Source organism: Globicephala melas, chromosome 7 (assembly GCF_963455315.2).
Source record: "Globicephala melas chromosome 7, mGloMel1.2, whole genome shotgun sequence".
Lineage (NCBI taxonomy): Eukaryota > Metazoa > Chordata > Mammalia > Artiodactyla > Delphinidae > Globicephala > Globicephala melas.
Window position 1 is genome coordinate 112,535,090 of NC_083320.1, and position 20,287 is coordinate 112,555,376.

The 20,287-nt window shown below is 39.8% G+C and overlaps 1 protein-coding gene across 5 annotated transcripts in view; it reads right to left on the reverse strand.

The window, feature by feature from the left end:
* HERC2 (HECT and RLD domain containing E3 ubiquitin protein ligase 2) overlaps positions 1-20,287 on the reverse strand; it is a 230,127-nt gene that overhangs the window by 128,111 nt on the left and 81,729 nt on the right. For 3 of the 5 annotated variants that reach the window (XM_060302595.2, XM_060302597.1, XM_030840358.3), the window contains exons 21-35: positions 19,249-19,433; positions 17,475-17,630; positions 16,587-16,772; positions 11,016-11,186; positions 10,523-10,626; positions 9,499-9,649; positions 6,945-7,159; positions 6,561-6,693; positions 6,334-6,461; positions 6,032-6,242; positions 3,654-3,781; positions 2,924-3,097; positions 2,711-2,847; positions 2,448-2,599; positions 1,592-1,783 (exon numbers count right to left, since the gene is read on the reverse strand). In XM_060302595.2, the coding sequence (XP_060158578.1) occupies positions 1,592-1,783; positions 2,448-2,599; positions 2,711-2,847; positions 2,924-3,097; positions 3,654-3,781; positions 6,032-6,242; positions 6,334-6,461; positions 6,561-6,693; positions 6,945-7,159; positions 9,499-9,649; positions 10,523-10,626; positions 11,016-11,186; positions 16,587-16,772; positions 17,475-17,630; positions 19,249-19,433 (2,423 nt within the window). The remainder of the gene's footprint in view (positions 1-1,591; positions 1,784-2,447; positions 2,600-2,710; positions 2,848-2,923; positions 3,098-3,653; positions 3,782-6,031; positions 6,243-6,333; positions 6,462-6,560; positions 6,694-6,944; positions 7,160-9,498; positions 9,650-10,522; positions 10,627-11,015; positions 11,187-16,586; positions 16,773-17,474; positions 17,631-19,248; positions 19,434-20,287) is intronic. The other 2 variants (XM_060302596.2, XM_030840360.2) reach the window with 2 other exon arrangements.

Here is a 20,287-nt window from a genome sequence, read left to right on the forward strand (position 1 = left end):
CCCCAACAGGATCTACAGATTCAATACAATCCCTACAAAACCCCAATGGCCTTTTTTGCAGACATGGGAAAGCCAGACCTGAAAGTCATATGGAAATGCAAGGGACCCAAAGTAATCTTGAGAAAGAAAAACAAAGTTGAAGGACTTATCGATTTCAAAACTTACCACAAAGCTGCAGTGTTCAAAACAGTGTGGGACTGGCGTAATGACAGACACAGAGACCAACAGAGCAGAACTGAGGGTCTACAAACAAACTTAAGTATCTATAGTCAAATGATTTTTGACAAGGGTGCTAAGAACTTGAGAAAAGAAGAGTCTTTCCAACAGATGATACTGGAACAACTGGATAACCAAAAGAAATAAAGTGAACCCTTACCCCACACCATATTAAGAAACTACCTTAAAATGGATCAAAGATCTAAATATAAGACTTAAGGAAGAAAACATAATGGGTAATCCTCTTGACCTTGGATTTGGCAATGATTTCTTGAACATGAAATCAAAAGCACAAGCAACAAAAGAATAACAGATAAATTACACTTAATCAAATTTTAAAATTTCTGGGCACCAAAGAAAAACAAAACCCAGACTGGGAAAAAAATGTCTTCAAATCACATAACTGATAACAATCTAGTATCCAGAATATGTAAAGGACCCAGACAACTCAAAACACAAACAACCCAATTTTAAAATGGGCAAAGGACGTGAACAGACGTTTCTCCTAGATATAAAACAAGCACAGGTAAAGAGGCTCAACATCATTCAACATTAGTGAAGTGTAAAACAAACCACAATGAAATACCACTTCACGCCAAGTAGGGTAGCCTTAATTCAAAAAAAAAAAAAAAAAAAACCAGAAAATAACTAGTGTTGGCAAGGACATGGAGAAACTGAAACTCCTGGCCCATTGCTGGTGGGAATGTAAAATGGTATAGTGCTGTGGAATAGTTTGACAGTTCCTGAGCAAGCTGAACATAGGATTACCATATGACCCTGCAATTCCACTCCTAAGTATATGACAAAAGGACTGGTAACAGGTGTGCAAACAAAAACTTGTACACAAATGTTCCTAGCAGCACCACTCACCATGGCCAAAAGGCAGATACAAGCCAATGTCCATCAATGGATGAATGGATAAATAAAACACAGTATATTCATATAACAGTTTTCAGCCATAGAAAGAAATGAAGTACTGATACATGCTAAATGAAATAAGCCAGATACAAAAGGCTAAAATTGTATGCTTTCATTTGTATGAAATATCCAGAAGGAGCAAGTCCATAGAGACAGAAAGCAGACTTGTTGTTGCCAACAGCTGGGGGAGTGGGAATTCAGGAGTCACTGCTAAATGGATACGGGTTTGCGTTTGGGGTGATGAAAAGTTATGGAACTAGATAGTATTAAGGCTTGCACAACACTGTGGATGTGCTTACTGATAACAATGAGTTATAAACTTAAAAGTACTTAGAATAGTAAATTTTATGTTATTTGTATTTTACCACAATAAAAAAAAAAGTTTATAAAAAGAGAGAGAGAGATCAAGGCAAAACCGTGGCATTTTCACAAAGGACTTAGGGCGATGCCGACCCACCGATGAGCCGAAGTGCTGTCTGTGTGAGAGCGAGCATGCCGGAGTTCAGCAGGAGGCTCAGGTTGTGGGCACCGTGCTGCAGGGTGAGCGTGCTGAGCATTACCAGGAGAAAGCGTGCTTGTGGGGTTGTCCCCAGGCTGGGTCCAGACGGGTTCTCATTTGTGATGGTTTGCAGGGGGACAGGCTGGATACCTAAAAAGCATTGGCACCTACGTAAATTTCTTGTGCATGGATACAAGAACATACACGATGAAGAAAGCATTAACAATTTTTTTTTATAAGTCTGTCTTTTTCATCAGATATCCATAGAGTGTGGACATCGGGCAACTCTGTATTGCTTTGCAATAATCATACCACCATCACTCCACATACAGCTATCTTCATCTGTCTACAAAACGTATCACACTGCTCTTCTAAATATCCCTGGTGGCTTACTCATTTCATGTCAAATGTAAGAGAGATATTTCACTTCTCTTCCACAAAACCAATCCTACCACTTCTTTGTAGATGCTCAAACTGTCCAGGAAATTATGTATTAATATAGGATACACATTCTAGGATAGATTGTGTAAGTGATACACATGAAAATGTTAAAATGCAAAAGCTTTATATTAGGATACTACAAGATTGTATCTTCTGCCAAATTTTGAAAGTTTTGTTTAGAATTTGAGAAAACTTAAAGCAGCTTAGATTATCATCCTAATGCACAGTTATTAAAGTCTTCAAAGCAATAATAAGAATTTGCAAGTTTCCAGAATATATAATAAAGAGCCAAACTATGAAATAATGCTGATGTGATCATTGACATCAACAGCAATTTTAATACAGCCTTTTAACTGTCAGATTTTTAACTCACCAAGTTCTTTAAACTTGTTATTTGCATCCATCAAAACATTTCGAATATTCTGAACAGCCCAAGCATACAGCTTGCCAAAAGTTACTTCAAGCAGCATCCGATTAAAAGGTGGGATCAAATCAACATCCTTTAAACAATCAGTAAGGGGTTCCCTTTCAAACAAAGATGAAGAATTTTACTCAGAATACTGCCAGGCTTCAATAAAACAATGCTTTGTTGTCACAGCTTCCCTTAATTAAGAAAAAAATATTATAAAGTCTTACCCTATATCAATCCCCTCTGGAATAAGTCTTTGCCATCCACAGAACATAGCATACTGCACAGACGGAAGTAAGAAATTTTTGGCTGCCAGTTTTAAAATTGTATCTATCCCTTCCAGGCGAACCTCTGCTCTCTCCAACTGCAAAACATCAATGCATACCGTTAAGTGTTTATGTATTATCCAATACAGAGAAGAATGTTCTTAGCAAATTTACCTGTTTTAGTAGGCACTTTCTCATTTTTTCCACATCCACTGGCTCTTCTTTAAGGGCAAATTCAGCAATAGTACTGAGGAGTGCAGACTGAGGATACAGACCCTGAACATTCTGCTTCAACCATTTGTATTTGTGAACACCTGTAACTGTACTCAACAGTGGCTGCCATTTATCCTGACAAAGGAAAACCATTTTCACCATTAGTTAACCCTATTCATATTAACATATGCTCTAAAACAATTACTTGAAGAAAATATAAATAAATGCCACTAGGTTTAAATTGGTAAAATATTTTAAATTTAGTAATTAATTTATGATAAAAATGACTACATCATAAATAGGCTTATAAGTGAATTTATAATCTATATGCTTACATACTTTGGAATCAGCTAACCTGACATGCAAAGTTAAATTATCATCCATATTAATAGCTTCTGGAACAAAGGATACATTCAATGAATGAGTGAATAAATGAATGAAGAAAATGGTGAACAAATAATGATACAATATACTAATAAAGGCAAAAGGAAACACTTCTCCAGCTATCAATTTGACCAGGGCACCATAAGTCAAGTGCATTAAGCATCACTGGGGCACAGTTACTCATACTTTTAATGACCACCAAACTCTCTACTGTATATTCAAAAACAAAGCAACAATATTTGTGGATTCCCTTGCAGTATGTTGTGCTTCTACACAGCCAGTCTTAGAACCACACAAAATACTTCACCTTGGGTGATTTAACTGTAATGGGTCTTTTGTCCACATTTATAGGACTGTGAGGCAAGATGCAAGCTTCTTCACTCTCTCCGTTTCCAATTTTTTCTTCATCATCAGTAGAGTCTGGCTTCTTAGGAACTATGTTTAAAAACATCATTCATTATAACAATCATTAAATATGATTTTAAATTAAGAAATGTTTAAATTTGCATGAAGGTAAAGGATATATTTTATTCACAGAAACACATAAATATCATTGTCAAGTGCTCAAATTACAAAAGTAAAAACTATCATAATTATTCTCACATGACATCTAGTAATAACACTTTGCCACTCCATGTCAAGGATAGAAAGACAGTGACAGTGTTATGATGGAGGGAAGCCCTAAAGAAGGGGAAGCCCAGGGGTTGGCAAACTTTTTCATAAAGGGCCAGACAGTGAATATTTTAGCCTTTGCAAGCTATTTCAGTCTACTGCAAATATTCTACTGTTGCAGCATGAAAACTGGCAAACTTTATTTATGAATGCTGTCATTTAAACTTCATATAATCTTCATGAATCATAGTCTTCTTTTGAGTTTTTAAAAAATAATTTAAAAATGCAAAACCCAGCCTTAGCTCATGGGCGATACATAGCAAGTGGTAGGCTGCATTTGTCCCCAGACCCTAGTTTGCCCACCCTGGACTAGTGCATTGGTTCTGTCACCAGTGTGCAACTGAATCAATTAGATGCCTCTGACTACGTTAGTCTTTTTAATCAGAGAAATTTCTATTGAATTTGCAATGTGATATGTGGTGTTGCTTCCGTACTTTTGGTCCTCTTCAAGGTTTTCAGTCTCATTCTTCTCAATATATAATATAAATAACCAGCAACACAATAATAAACATAGGCAATAAAACATTAACACAGCAGGTCTGGGCTGCTCAAACCCTGCAAATTCCCAAGAAAGGCCTGTCCCGTCAGCACTGGCTCTTCACCAGCTCCTGCGAACTGAGCTCTGAAACCTTGGTATGTTCTGCCTGAGAAGAGTGTGTCTGAGGCACAGGACCACCTTTACCAGTGTAACCAGACAGCTTGTGACTTACGGCAACTGCCTGTGTCTACTCTGGATGGAGTCTGGGCAGCTGAGAGCAATCACGCAGGCCCCACATGGCCACGTGACTGACTCCCAACAACAACCCTGGACACCAAGGTTCAGGTGAGCATTCCTGACTGACAGTCCTTCACACGTGTCACATGTCACTGCTGAGAGAACCAAGCACGACCCTGTGTGATTCACTGGAGGGAACACTGGAAGCCCGGACCCGGTTTCCTTTGGAATTCCCTCCATGCACCTCTCCTCTTGCTAATTTTTATCTGTACCCTTTCACAGTAATAACTAAGAGTATAATAGTTCTTCTGAGTCCTGTGGAGCCCTACCAGTAAATCATCAAACTTAGCACAGCACCAGGAATATTAATTATTTCTATGTTACAATTAAGTATATAAACCCACAACATCAAGAAATTTTAAGCGGTGACAGTGTGAGCTCAGAGACCAGGGAGGCAATGGCCACACGGGGATGGGGCCACCCTCCCTCACGCTGAGATGGCAGTCTCTGAGTTTCCTGGCTACCTGGGTTAAAGGGATCTCAGAAGTGTTCCTGCCATATCTCCTGATTCAGAGCATCTCCAGGATCCAGATAAGCTGTGGTTTAAGCTCAGGAACAATCAATTCAGGATGGCGTCTACAATAAGTTAGTCTTTCATGGCATTGTTTGTAATGTCCATCTAAAACTCAGTAATTAATATTGCTTAATAAGCTAATCTGGGGATAAATCAATATAATTCATAAGAATATAATCAGATATTTTGGTAGACTTGCTTATAACCACAAGTGACCAAATTAGAAAGTATGTATTTTCACTCAAAGTTTGGTTAATACAAAAACTCTTTTCCATATCGCTACACAGTTGCTTCCTGAAAATATCAGTAACTCTTTTGTTTCCTTTTATAACAATCTTCCACGTTTCAGAATACTCAATATTGCCAAAGAAAAACATTTCTTCACAAGAATGGCAAGATTTATTGAAAGATTAAACGTTCCCATATATCTCATTACCAGGACAAGTGATTAAAAAAACACTTCCTTTTCCCCATCAATTTAATAAAGTTTACAGTATTTTCAGCATCAATTTACTAGTTACCAAATGATAACACACTCAATCCCAAAGTTGCATCATCATCTGATATCTTGGAAAAGTAAGCAGGATTTGTACACTTAACCCTAAATACACATAACAAACATTATGGCACTTGTGAAAATGCTACAATAGGTGAGCAGCAGCCCACAGCCTCACTGCAACCACAGACACCTATACGGGGACACACTCTGAAAGAATCCTCCTACCTTTTACCTTCTTACCTCTCTTCTTCCTTCGTTCTCGAATTATCTTCTGAGCTATCCTCCTCCAACGGGGCAAAGAACTTAACAGTTTAAACTTGGACATTATAGAGAGGTCATTACAAACTGCAGGTCTCAGTTCATTAAAGAGGAACCTCAAACGTTCAATGACTGGGGCACAGACCTCCTTGTAAGAACGGCCCTGTTCTTGATGTGTCTACAAAGTTAAATATGAAAGAACAACTTAACAACAAATACTTCGCCAACTGTCCAGAAGCACAGAAGAAAGAAAATCGAAATCTATTTACCTTAATGAGTGAGCATTTTGCTTGGTAGACAACTCTACAAACATCCACCACTGATTTAGGCAACGTTCTGTGCTTTACTTGCTCAATACCAAGTGTACCTGCATAAACTAAAGATAATGCCACGTGACCTGTAAAAGATATTTAAAAGAAAGGGCAGGGTAGGAATGAATGTGTACTACATGTCAGTTGAAAGATCTACAGTACAGCTACAATATTGAGCGTCATACCTAAATCTTCATGTTTTAAGAGGCAGCATAACAGCAAGCGGCCGACCTCCTCCACAGGATGCTCAGGAGGAAAGGTGATGGGTGTGGTCAAGTGGCACTGCCTACAGTACCTTTCTATCTGACACAGAAAGTCCTGCAACAGAAACAGCTGGGGGTAACTTCAGAGCCAACCTCACAACATCGTCAAGAATTCTAAACTAAGTGCCGTAGCTTCTAAAACCTCACCGGACATTGAACTGAACCAGCCTCTTACCTCAAAACCAGCCCTCCAAATAATATGTAAACAAAGTCTGTGCTAAGCTAACCAAAGTCTGTGCTAAGGTGTTCACAAGTCAAAGTCCTAAGGTAGACAAAGGACGCTGAGTGTGGGAAGGCCTCACTCACCTTCACGTTGTGGTCTTGAATGTTATTGTCAGCAATGGCTTGCAGGAATGCCTGGGAATGGTCACCCAGCGCCCGTCTGTGGGAGTAGAGCCGGGACTTGCTGGCGGGAGTGCCCCCTGGAGAGCTACAGTGGTCCTCATCTTTCTCCTCATTGTAGCTGTAGTGGATCTGGCTAGTCTGCAGGCCTCCAGAGAAGATGGATGACTGAAGCCACTCTAGAGAGTGCACATGCAAACGTTAAAAAGAAACCTGAGTGCACTGTTCAGAAATAAATACTGAAAAAAAAAAAAAAAAGATAGAAAACTAAGTACTTCATTTAGGAGGTGAAATTCAAGATCATTCATATGAAAGTCACATCTAACATATTTACATAGATTGGCTTATAATTCCTATATCTATGTGAAAAAAAGTAACACTTTCTGGTTACTCAACACATCTTAAGCATGGTATCAGAACCCAATATAATTGTTCCAGATACCTGCTCAAACATGGAGCTGTCCAGTTCCACAGAAACCATGTGAAGACTACAGCTATGCCTTCTAACAGGGAAAAGAGCACTGAGGCACCACTTACACAAGTAATCACCGATTTCAACTGGGATAACCACAAGCTACAAGTACTACGAGGGGAACGACCGTGCAGCAACAAGCCCCCGACTATTCGGGGGGACGGTAAGGAATTTGCTGTAATCTGGATGAAGACCAAGACGCTGAGCATCCAGGCAGGAGAACAGCATGTGTGAAGGGTTCCATGAAGAAAAACATGCTCAGGGCAGCACGTCTCCCTAGAGCATTAATCAATTAATAATAATAAGAGACTACTGAACATACAACACAAGATCGTTAAGTAAGGGATGGATACGTGGAAACCTGAGATCCAGTAGGCTATAAAGGAGACCTGTGTCGAGGCACAGGTCAGACCCCATAAGAACATGCCACCCATCAGTGCAAATAGGGATACTCATTGTAACTGCTATGAGTGAGATTCACCAAAGAATAATCAGTTTTTACATAACTACAGATTTTTTTTCAATAACTGTGCTATCAAAATATTCCTCCAAAACCCAAACAATCAAATCTGGGATGCACTCAATGTCCTTTTACTGGAAATTTCGATTTTAGAGCATTCAGGAGCATTCATCAAAGTGCCACATTAATTCTTCTAAAACACAAATGTGATCAGACCCTCCCTGAACCTCTCCATTTAGAACTCCGTCTTGTTTCTTTTTTAAAAAAAAATTTATTTTTTGTGTTTTTTTTTTTTATTTTTGGCTGCACTGGGTCTTCATTGCTGCGTGGGCTTTCTCTAGTTGCAGCGAGCAGGGGCTACTCTTCGTTGCGGTGCATGGGCTTCTCATTGCGGTGGCTTCTCCTGTTGCAGAGCATGGGATCTAGGTGTGCGGGCTTCAGTAGTTACAGCACTCGGTCTCAGCAGTTGTGGCTTGCGGGCTCTAGAGCGCAGGCTCAGTAGTTGTGGCACATGGGCTTAGTTGCTCCGCGGCATGTAGGATCTTCCCGGACCAGGGCTCGAACCCGTGTCCCCCGCATTGGCAGGCGGATTCTTAACCACTGTGCCACCAGGGAAGTCCCCTACAGGTCTTCAGAGGAAGAAAAGTCCACTGTCTTCGAGGCTCTGCAGACAGCAAGGTGCCCAGCACACACACCAAGGGTGTGCTCCAGAAGGCAGGCTGAGCAGGCACCATGATCATCCCTGCCCACTAGCCTTCTCCCCCGACCCTACACATACACAAGCAGCTCGAAGCTGACTTTCTCAACGATGCCCTCACACACCCAGTCTGCTGGGGCTCCAATTTCAGGATGGCTCCACCTCCATGAAGTCTCTCCCTCCACCCCATCCCCACTTCCCAAACCACTTACAAATGTCTCCATTTTATCCTCTAACACCATCCAACCTGACCTGCTTACCATGTCTGGCTCATCATCACACAAGAAGCACCTGAGGGCAGAGGTGCACCTAATTCTACACCTACTACACCCATGTTAGAGACTAACATGGTAATTCACATGAGAAATTACTCGATAGATACTTGTTGGATAGTCAGTGAAAGACAGATGGAGAAATGCAAAAATATGTGAAGAGATATTTAAACCTATCATATGGGATAGGGAGAAAATGTAATACTTTAGGTGGTTACAAAGGCTGCCATCACAAAATGTATTGGATTTGAGTCTGGTAAAAACGCAATGCTCAAATAGAACAGCATTCCTAAGAGGAACAGCCAATCCACATCACGTGGATTTCTAGGCACACAGGGAGATGTCAGTCGAGTTGAGCCGATCTGTTAGAGGATGCAGAAGTGAGACCACGCACAGGCCCAACATTCCTACATACCTGTTAGCTTCCTGTGCTGCCAAAGATCGTGAGCACAAATGAAAGCCGCTCACAGCTATTTCTATTAACTGGTTTAGTCTCACTATCCTTATTTTTCCTCACCAATAACTGTGTTGATTCTTCCTGTTCTATTCTCAGTAGCACTTACAGCTCAGCTAAAATAACCTGCTAATCTGTTAGCTGAAAACAAAATTTTTCTTACTGGCGCATTCGACCTCAACTGGAGATAGCGGTGTGCTCATAGCTAAATAGGAAGCGTGTAACCCAAGGAGTAGGCCCAGATTTCTTTCAGTGTCTATAAGAGGTGAAGACAGACTTCCCAAATCTGGTATGGTAACAATTTCTTGGTCAGGCTGCAAAAGACAAATTTCAACATTAGTATGATGAGATTAGTAGTATGAGAAAACAGCGTTAATTAACATTAAACCAAGACCAACAGCTTTAACCTTAAACAAGACATACTGCCATAATAAAGACTATATCCTATAATAGAGAGATCAGGCTGCTACCAAAATAACAGAAGATATAAAGCAGACAGTATATGCATAAGTCTGGTAGAAAATCCAAAGCAAGGATAAACCACTTGGCTAGAAAATTCCTTAGGGAATCAAATAGAAGTTAGAAAAGAAAAGGATCTAATGAAAATAATCTTAAATGTTGCCAGCCACATGACAATTTATAAACAAAGTTAATTTTTCCCTTCATAAAATGCTGCAAACATTACCCTTGAGGCATAACTTAATAAATTTTATTACCTCTGTATCCATATCTGGAAAGCCAATCCCAATATATGAATCCCAATGCTAATGAATATATAGAATGGACATATTTCTATTCTAAAAAATTATGCTACTAAATAGTTCCTCCCCAAAAATATATATCTCAAGATGGTAAGTCCTTCCAAATTTCTACATAGGATTACAATAAAATCATAAAGACAAAAAGTTAACCTCTTTTTTTTTTTTGTGGAACAAGGTCTACGTTTCTTACAAATTAACAATTTTAAAATAATTTTTCAAGGCTAATACATCATAAACTACATGAATAAATGTAAACTGATTTATGAAAAAACATCTCTAAAAGATCTTTGTGTTTATCACTTAATAATGACCCCCTTCCCCAAAAGATCCAACCAGCAATATTTCAGGGTAAAAACCACTTCTCAGAAATATCCAGAGAGGTTCTCCACTAAAGTCCACCTTGGTGCTCACTGCACACAGCCTCACCTCCAGATACTGGCCAACACAGAAGGCATGCATTGATTCCCGTGTGTCTTCAAACTGCAAAGCAGCTTCCAAAGCTACCACTGGGTCTTCCCCTACAAACTGAGCTGCAACATAACAAACAAAAGCAACATGACTTCAGTACAGTTTGCCTAGGCATTTATAGTAGAAATGGCAAGTAGGAAATAGATTAGGCAGGTTAACTCCAAAGTGAGGGTTACCAAAGTAATGTGATCTCTCATCCTCTGCCAGGGCTGTCTGGGTCAACTCAGAACTTGGAACAAGTTCCAACAAGTGTTGGAACAAAAAATGCATAATGATAAGAAATTTTGCATATGTGCCTGAATTTGCTGTGATAGGACAGACCCCAAAGTCACTGACAGATTGAAATGTATGGGTGCTGGAGCAGTACTAAATTGATTATTTTAAACCAAACGCTCTGCTTAAAATAACACATCTGAAACTACTAACCATGAAGTAAAAAGCGAGGCCTTACCAAGAATACTATTTCCTGTTAATGACTGAGTCTGGAAGTCCTTTATATCATACACTTTCCCATCAATCACAGTCCAGAAGCCTCCATCTTTATTATGGTTCTCCAAATCAGCTTTGCGTATAAGCGTCACTTCCTCATTATTTCTACAGTTCTGACCTGTAAAAAATGACTCTGTGTATACAGAAACCAAAGTCAATGAATCAATAGATCAATAGATAACATGACTAGTACAAACTGTGTGAAAGAACTACAAGGTGAAATAGACAAATCCACAAACACAATGAGAAATTAACATACCTCTTCCTATAACTGTCACCACAAACAAAAATTCAGCAAGGATACAGAATGATTTAAAAACAAAAACACCACATGAACAGCATGAATAGCAAGTCTGGCCATATACCAAGCATTAGAGCAAATCTCAAAAGATTTCAAGTAAGTCAAGTTACACAGCAGGGACACTGACTACAATGCAGTTAAGTTAGAAATAGGTAACGGAATTCCCCGGGGGCCCAATGGTTAGGACTCCACGCTTTCACTGCCAAGGGCCTAGGTTCAATCTCGCAAGCCGTGTGGTACGGCCAAAAATAAATAAGTAAATAAACAAACAAACGAATGAATAGCAGAAACAGGTAACAAAAAATAAATAAAAACCTCTACATATTTGAAAATTATAAAATATATTTCATAAATTCCCAGAAAAAAATGACTACGGAAATCAGACAACTGAAATGAACAATCATGAAAATACTACAGATCAACACTTGTGACATACAGCTAAATGTATGTTTGAGGGCATTTCTACCTTTAAATGTATATATTAGGAAAAAAGAAAAGCTAAAAAGTTAACAAACATAAAATCAATAAAATTCAATGAGTTCATAATGATACTCAAAAAAAAAAAGAAAACCTCATGGGTCACCTTTGGAAGCATTAGGACTCCAACTTAATATTACAAAAAATGGTTAACGAGGGGTGGGGTGGTGGTGAATCAAGCCAGGATCACATCCTCCCTGTGCAAACTGTATCTTATGCTACCAGAGAGCTGAGGGCAAGGTTGCTGGGGGACTGCACAGAGGACACGTTATACATGAACTCCCTGGTCCATGTGAACAGAAGTGAAGGTGGGGCCGCCCACCATCACAGGCCTCTGAGCCGATGAAACAAAAAGCGCACACACTCTGACCCATCAAAACTGAATCCGAATCTCATTAAGCCTATACATATTATCAGCAGTTTACAGAAAATGTAACTGACAGAAGATGTTAAGATTTGAAGAAGAAAATGCAATCAACCAAGTTCAGAAAATGTGAAATTCTCCAGAACAAATGTCCTACTTCTTTGAAAAATAAACAGTATGACAAAAGAGAGGGAGAGGAGAGCCTGGAAATAGCTGTTGGGGAAAAAGAGACTCAAGTATGTATCACCCAACTGCAACGTACAGAACTTGTTTAGATCCTGACTCAAAATAACCACTAATAAAAAGATTAATCAATCACTGTTAATCTTAGGAAAATGAGATTGTGGTTTTATTCTCCCAAAAAAGTTCTTCTTATCAGGTGAAGTGTATGAAAATGTTTTAGACAGAAATATGCTTTAAAATAATACAATCAATCAATCAGATAGAAAGTGTAGGAATGCTTCGGGAATGTGAGTTTTTTTTGTTTGTTTGTTTGTTTGTTTTTTTTTTGGCCACACCACGCAGCATGTGGGATCTTAGTTCCCAACGGGGAATGGAACCTGTGCCCCCTGCAGTGGAAGCTCAGAGTCCTAACCACTGAAATGCCAGGAAAGTCCCCAGGATTGTGAATACTTTTTATTCTACATTCATTTTATTATTCTCTCTTTTATCTCTGTTAGAAAACTTTCAAAATAAACATATTACAAAAACATCAGTATGCTAACAATTATCATTTCTCAGAAAGTTAGAAAAATGTCAGATTAAACCCTAAGAAAGAAGAAAAAGAAAGAAAGAAAGAACAGTGTGGTATCAGCATAATGACAGACATTTGGATCAACAGAATAGAGAGCCCAGAAATAAACCCTCACAATATATAGTCAAATGATTTTTTTGACAAGGGTGGCAAGACCATTCAATGGGGAAAAAAGGACAGTCTTTAGAAATAAATGGTGCTGGGAAAACTGAATATTCAATTGCAAATGAATCAAGTTGGACCCCTACCTTTCACCATACACAAAAATTAACTCAAAATAGATTAAAGACCTAAACATAAGAGCTAAAACTATAAAACAGAAAACTCTTGGACTTCCCTGGCAGTCCAGTGGTTGAGACTCTGCATTTCCAAGGCAAGGGGTGCGGGTTTGATCCCTGGTTGGGGAACTAAGATCCCACATGCTGAACGGCGCAGCCAAAAAAAAAAACCACGTGTGTGTGTGTGTGTGTGTGTGTGTGTGTGTGTGCGCGCGTGTGTGTGTATCTTAGAAGAAAACATAGGAGGAAAGCTTAATGACACTGGATTTGGCAATGATATTTTTAGACAAAACACCAAATGCACAGGCAACCTTCATCCAAAAAAAATCAAAGTACACTATCAACAGAATGAAAAAGCAACCCACAGAATGAGAGAAAATATTTGCAAATCATATATATCCAGAATACATAAGAAACTCCTACAACTCTACAATAACAACAAAAAATCTGGCTCAAAAGTAGGAAAAAGAGGGATTCCCCAGTGGTCCAGTGGTTAGGACTCTGCACTTCCACGGCAGGGGGCACGGGCTCAATTCCTGGTCGGGGAACTAAGATCACACAGGATGGCAAAAAAACAAAAGTTGGAAAAAGACTTGAAAAGACATTTCTCTAAAGATACGCACATAGTCAACAGGCACATAAACAGATGCACAACACCACTAATCATTAGGGAAAACCAAATCAAAACTACAATGTAGGGCTTCCCTGGTGGCGCAGTGGTTGAGAGTCCGCCTGCCGATGCAGGGGACGTGGGTTCGTGCCCCGGTCTGGGAGGATCCCACATGCCGCGGAGCGGCTGGGCCCGTGAGCCATGCCTGCTGAGCCTGCGCGTCCGGAGCCTGTGCTCTGCAACGGGAGAGGCCACAGCAGTGAGAGGCCCACGTACCGCCAAAAAAAAACCCAAAAAACTACAATGTAATACCACTTCATCCAAACAGGATGGCTATTATTTAAAAAACAGACAACAAGTGTTGGCAAAGAGGTGGAGAAATTAGAACCCTTCCTTGTGCATTGCCTGCGGGAATATAAAATGGTACAGCTACTGTGGAAAACAGTATGGCAATTCCTTAAGAAATTAAACATGGAATTATCATATGATTCAGCAATCCCACTTTTGGCTATATACCCAAAAGAAGTGAAAGCAGGGACTCAGACATCTACACAGTCATATTCACAGCAGCATTAGTCACAACAGCCAAAAGGTGAAAACGGTCAAGTATCCATCAACAGATGAATGGATAAAAAAGGTGTGGTTTGTGTATGTGTGTGTATACACACACACACACATATATACACCATATATACATATATATATACCAAATATATGTGATGGAATACTACTCAGCCATAAAAAAGAATGAAATTTTGCCATTTGTGACAACATGGATGGAAAAAAACTGTAGAATCATCAAGAGTTGCAGAAAAAGTATTTGATGAAACTTAATATCCATTCACGGGACTTCCCTGGTGGCACAGTGGTTAAGAATCCACCTGCCAATGCAGGGGACACGGATTCAATCCCTGGTGCAGGAAGATCCCACATGCCAGGGAGCAACTAAGCCCATGCACCACAACTACTGAGTCTGCGCTCTAAAGCCCACGAGCCACAACTACTGAGCCCACGTGCTGCAACTACCGAAGCCCGCACACCTAGAGCCCATTCTCCACAACAAGAGAAGCCACCGCAACGAGAAGCCCGCGCACCACAACGAAGAGTAGTCCCTCCTCGCCGCAACTAGAGAAAGCCCACGCACAGCAACAAAGACTCAACACAGCCGAAAATAAATAAATAAAATATAAATAAATAATTTTAAAAATCCATTCACCATTAAAGACTCATCACAAAGCAGAAACAGAAGGAAACAAACTTAATATTTTAAGGTATCTACAAAGAAAGTCCTACAGCAAACATCATACTTCATGTGTGAACTCTGGGAAGTTTTCCCTCTGCTCTTAGGAACAAGACAAGGATGCCCATTATCACCATTTCTATTCCACAGTGCACTAGAAGTGCCAGCAAGTGCAATATTTCCGGGGCAAAGCTCTGTGCTCAGAAGCAGACATGGGCAGAGTCACCTGATTCAGACAAAAGTGGCACTCTAGAGGAGAGACCACAACGGTCCTTTCACCCAAGCGTGCTGCCACAACAATCCTACGGACAAAATGCATATGGAAAAAAATGGCATGCGATCTCTTGGCACAGAGGAGGGACAGGGAGAACTCCCACACTTTGTAGAGATGAGGCACAATCACTGTGGAAACCTGGCATTCTGTACTAAAACACGCCTTACAAACCACCAAGCAAAAGACATGAGGATGTTTAAACAACTAAGTTGTTATGGGGAACATGTCTATCTGACAAAATGATCAAGAGAAGCAGGGGAGCGGCAAGCACACAAGCCCAGAGAGGGGAATCTTTCAGGGAGACAGAGACAGTGTTTGGGAGGGTCCTGCTTAATGAACAGCTTCCCCTGTGATCAGTCCCAAAGCTGCTTTCGGTACTTTCGTGTCCATGTTATACTTCACAATAAAAAAAGGTTTTACAATGAGTATGTTTGAACTGCTGATCAAGTTATATGCCTTCAACCATACACGGTAAACAGACAAAAGTCACAAATGACCATTTAAGTTCACAACAGTAGATGAATCGCGTTGAAAATATTAGCTATACTAAAAAATTAAAAATTATGCTCAATATCCTAAGGTCAGTTATTTTCCTCAGGACAACTGTTACTTTTCGTTTTAAGCTCCTATGTTATAGAAATGACAATCTACAATGGCATAAGGAAAGGCCTACCTTGCTTGAGCTTTCCTATAAAATGAAAGTTGAACCACAACTTCAATTAATTCTGTGAGTTCAGGAAGTCATAATACTTAGATTCAAAAGCATCAAAATTCAAAACTTTGAGAAGACAAGTTTCATTCCAATTTGGTAAGCACTCGAGACAGTACGGATGGGAAGTGCTCAGCTGACTATGGGAACTCCATAACTCATGTCACATAACACCAATGAGTTTAAGAAAGTCCTCCCATATTAATGTCTGCCTCCAAAGTGGGACCATATCTAACCACCTCAACAGTACCTTCTGGAGACAATTTCCAAGAAAGGGTTTTCCAGAATGTTCTAAAATAATCCAATTTGGGATGTAACAACCATTTCTAACAGAAAAATTTTCCTTAAATATAACCCAAATCTGTTCTGATTTGGATTATCTTTGTTTTCCATTTACACTACCATCAGTGAAAATGGCAACAACTGGTCTTCCTTTGTTAAACAGTCTTTCAAATGAAAAGGCAAGAACAGAATGGACTAGGACAAAACTTTCCTCAGTGAAAGTCTTTAAGTTAAGATGCCATACCCATGATGCCGGGCCAGGCTAACTCTTCATGGTCGTCCCTTTCCTTTCCTGGTGCCAGGTGGTTGAACCGATCCAGATGTTCTAACAGGCCACCCAGCAGAGGGACAGCTCCAGCCTCCTGCATGAGACCAGCATTTTTACTGAGCAGAAGCACTACAGAAACTACTAGTTCTGGAAGGAGAACACCTACATTTAAAAAGAAAAAAAAAGGCATGAGATTTAAACAAAAGTGTTCATCCTATTAAAACCATTCTGTAAGCTTGTGCTATGTTTAAATTCTGATAAATCACAAAATAAGGAATGCTCGTCCTTTAGCATATTTCTACAGGATTATTTTATCTTTCATTCTGAAAGAAACAAATATAGATATCAAACAGAAGCCTCTGAGTTATAAGAATACTTTTCAAAAACACTGTGTTTCAACACAAAAGTATTAACTAGGGTCTTTTATTGAGAAAACTAAGTGTTTGCCACTAAGCTTATTATCAGAAAAAAGGCACTCAATACTCTGTCACAGAATTAACTTGAAAAAAATATTAAGCAATACAGGAATTTACTAAGGTCCTAAAAGGGGCAACTAATTCTTATGCTGCTGAAATAAAATTAGACAATTACCATTAACCTCATTATTGAAGTGTTAATAATGGTGGTATGACTCTAAATCACCAATTATATGTATCACTGTATATGATACAGTGACGTGACTCCCATACCAGGTTGCTCAACCACAGAACTGTCAGTAACTAAAAAAACGAAAGGAGAAAGGGCTACAGGACTAGAAGATGTGTGGGGTAAAGGCATGCAGGTTTACCACAAAATGATAAATTTTAAATCTCATCAATCTCGGAAAATAAATACATGCCCACATTTAGGAAACAAGGTAAGTACCAGTGAAGTCCCCTTCCACAATGCAGGCCACCTCTGCAAAGTGCCTCCAGCTAGTGGAAGCAATGCTGGCTGCCACGGGCAGTATATCTCCAATGTGTGTGCACAAAAGGGCTGTGTACTTCTTCAGCAAGGAACCAACCCCCATTAGTTCAGGACCTGAAGGGAAGATTTAGACAATTTCATTTGCACTATTAAAATTTACTTTGTAAATAAACTTCATCGTTCCACTATTCTACTCTCATCTATACATATTTTACCTATAATAATTTTCTCAAACAGGAGCGGTTAATCTTACTTATTTAGTCCTTGGCTCCTTTTATATCACATAATTTGAGAAACTGAATTTGGATATACTGATTTTTATACACTGCACTATATAGTATCTAAAAACTATATGACTAAAGTCATAACTTAGAGTTCTAAAACCTTATATCCAATATACATGTTTTCTAAGTCCAAGACTTAATGCCTGAAAATTACTCGCAGTGAACAAAGTTAGGCATTTTTCAATCTTATAAAAATCTTCAACTTTTCGGAGCTTTCCTGGCGGTCCTGTGGTTAAGACTCCACAATCCCAATGCAGGGGGCCCTGGTTCGATCCCTGGTCAGGGAACTAGATCCCACACATGGCAGCGAAGATCCTGCGTGCTGCAACTAAAGCCCAGCACAGCCAAATAAATAAATATTAAAAAAAAAAAACTTCAACTTTGCCTCCTACATGGCTCTTAAAAGCTTTTTAGTTCTTGTAACTTTATGACATTGAGATGGTCACCTCTTTCAGACTGAAATGGTTCACCGATTTCAACCTGAAATTTTCCATCCTCTACAAGTGCCTAACGATTTTCAGGAAGTAACAAAATTGTTTTAGACTATACTGGCTATGAAAATATTAACAGGGCTTCCCTGGTGGCGGAGTAGTTGAGAGTCCGCCTGCCGATGCAGGGGACACGGGTTCGTGCCCCGGTCCGGGAAGATCCCACATGCCGTGAAGCGGCTGGGCCTGTGAGCCATGGCCGCTGAGCCTGCGCGTCCGGAGCCTGTGCTCCGCAACGGGAGAGGCCACGACAGTGAGAGGCCCGCATACCGTGAAAAAAAAAAAAAAAATTAACAGAAGTAGCAAACCTTTCCATCACTGACAGAGAAAACTACCTTATAAAGAGCCAGGCACTCCTTTTGGAGTTTGTGGAAAGTGCTCTACTCTACTTTGTACACAGGACTGAGCACTTATGTATCATCCTATTTTCATTCTCACAGGCACCCTCAAGTCTTCTTAACCTAACTCTGTAGGTGAGCAATCTACAGCCCCCAGGAGACTTAGTCCCGTGTCCAACAGCTAATAAACCAGAGCTATAACTGAGATTCAGTCTTCCTTCAACAATAATGCATTCCTCCTACTACACCCACCTAGCTTACCAGGGTGACATACAAACATTAGGTCACTATTTCGTCCCCACATTATGTCAATCTCTAACAGTCCACAACTAACCCGTTGAATAAGTCTGATAAATCTTCTGTAAGACTGACCTGAACATAAAGGATGCTATTTCTCATGTCTGAGGAATTTAAATGTTAACACAATGAAATAAAAAATATTGATGAGTCTAATATAGAAATATCTGTCCAAAAAAAGTGGATGCAAAATGAAATCCCCCAAAATTGGTGCATCTAACAGTATAAGAACTACACATCTGGGCATGCAGAATAGGCATGTCAAGAAGCCTAAATAAAAAAGCCAAAATACACACAAGACACTTTAACATTTTAAGTAACTTACTAGAAATATCTGAAGTCTGACCAACATTTTCTCCTGGATAAAGTTTACTGATAAGTAAGCGCTGAAAACGCAGCAACAAATCCAATGAAGCAGATCTCTCATGACTATGTTGCTCAAAGTCTAGACATGATGATATCCGACGGGCAACATCTTTCAATCTGGCTACTGTCTGAGAAGCAATGTTTCTATGCAGGAGAAAGAGGATTGCAAAATTAAACAAGTTATGCTTGTTTTTAAAGGGGGAGAGGAGTTGTAAAAAATAAAAATCACAACATAAACTAAAATCAGAAATAAAGATCATACACCCAAGTGACCTGCAGCTGGCTTCCTTCCCCAAATGTGTGTCAGCTGTATCTGCAATAAGCACACCTCATTCAAAACTGAGCAGAGGCACACGGAAGACACAAGAGGTAGAATGATACCCTTTGCTTTATAGATGTGCTCCTAAGAGTTGCATGGAACAGTCCAAAATGATAGGAAACCCCTGTACAAACCTTTGGAAGGAAAAGTAACTGTTATTATTTTTTGTCCAAATCTGCATTTCAAATATAAATGTGACACTATCCTTAAAGACAAGACCCACTAGCATTTCTGCATCTGCCTCACAAGTGTGCCTTCAGACTTAATCAAGTAAACACCCAGGTGGGCCATGTGGGGGGATACCCAGGGCTCAGAAACTACAGGAAGGAAGACCAAAGTGGGCACAAATAAAACAGGTCAGAGTAAGAGATGCTCAAAGAACACGGCAGCAAGGAAAGGAGCAGAGGATCCAATTCCAACTGCAGGATCCAACTTGAGCCATGAACCATCAGTAAGTAAATGGGGAGAAAAGAAAGTACAATTAGAAGAGTAGTAAGTGTTCTGTTTCCATGAGCAGAATGCAAAGGAACCTGGGCACAGAGGTCAAAACAAGGAAGGGGAGTGGACACAGTGGACACTGTAGGTGACGGAGTGCCAGGTTGCTGGCACTAGATTCTGCAATGCTGAGCCACCAGTTTTGAAAGGAAAGTGACATCCTGTTTGTGTCCGAGAAAGGTAA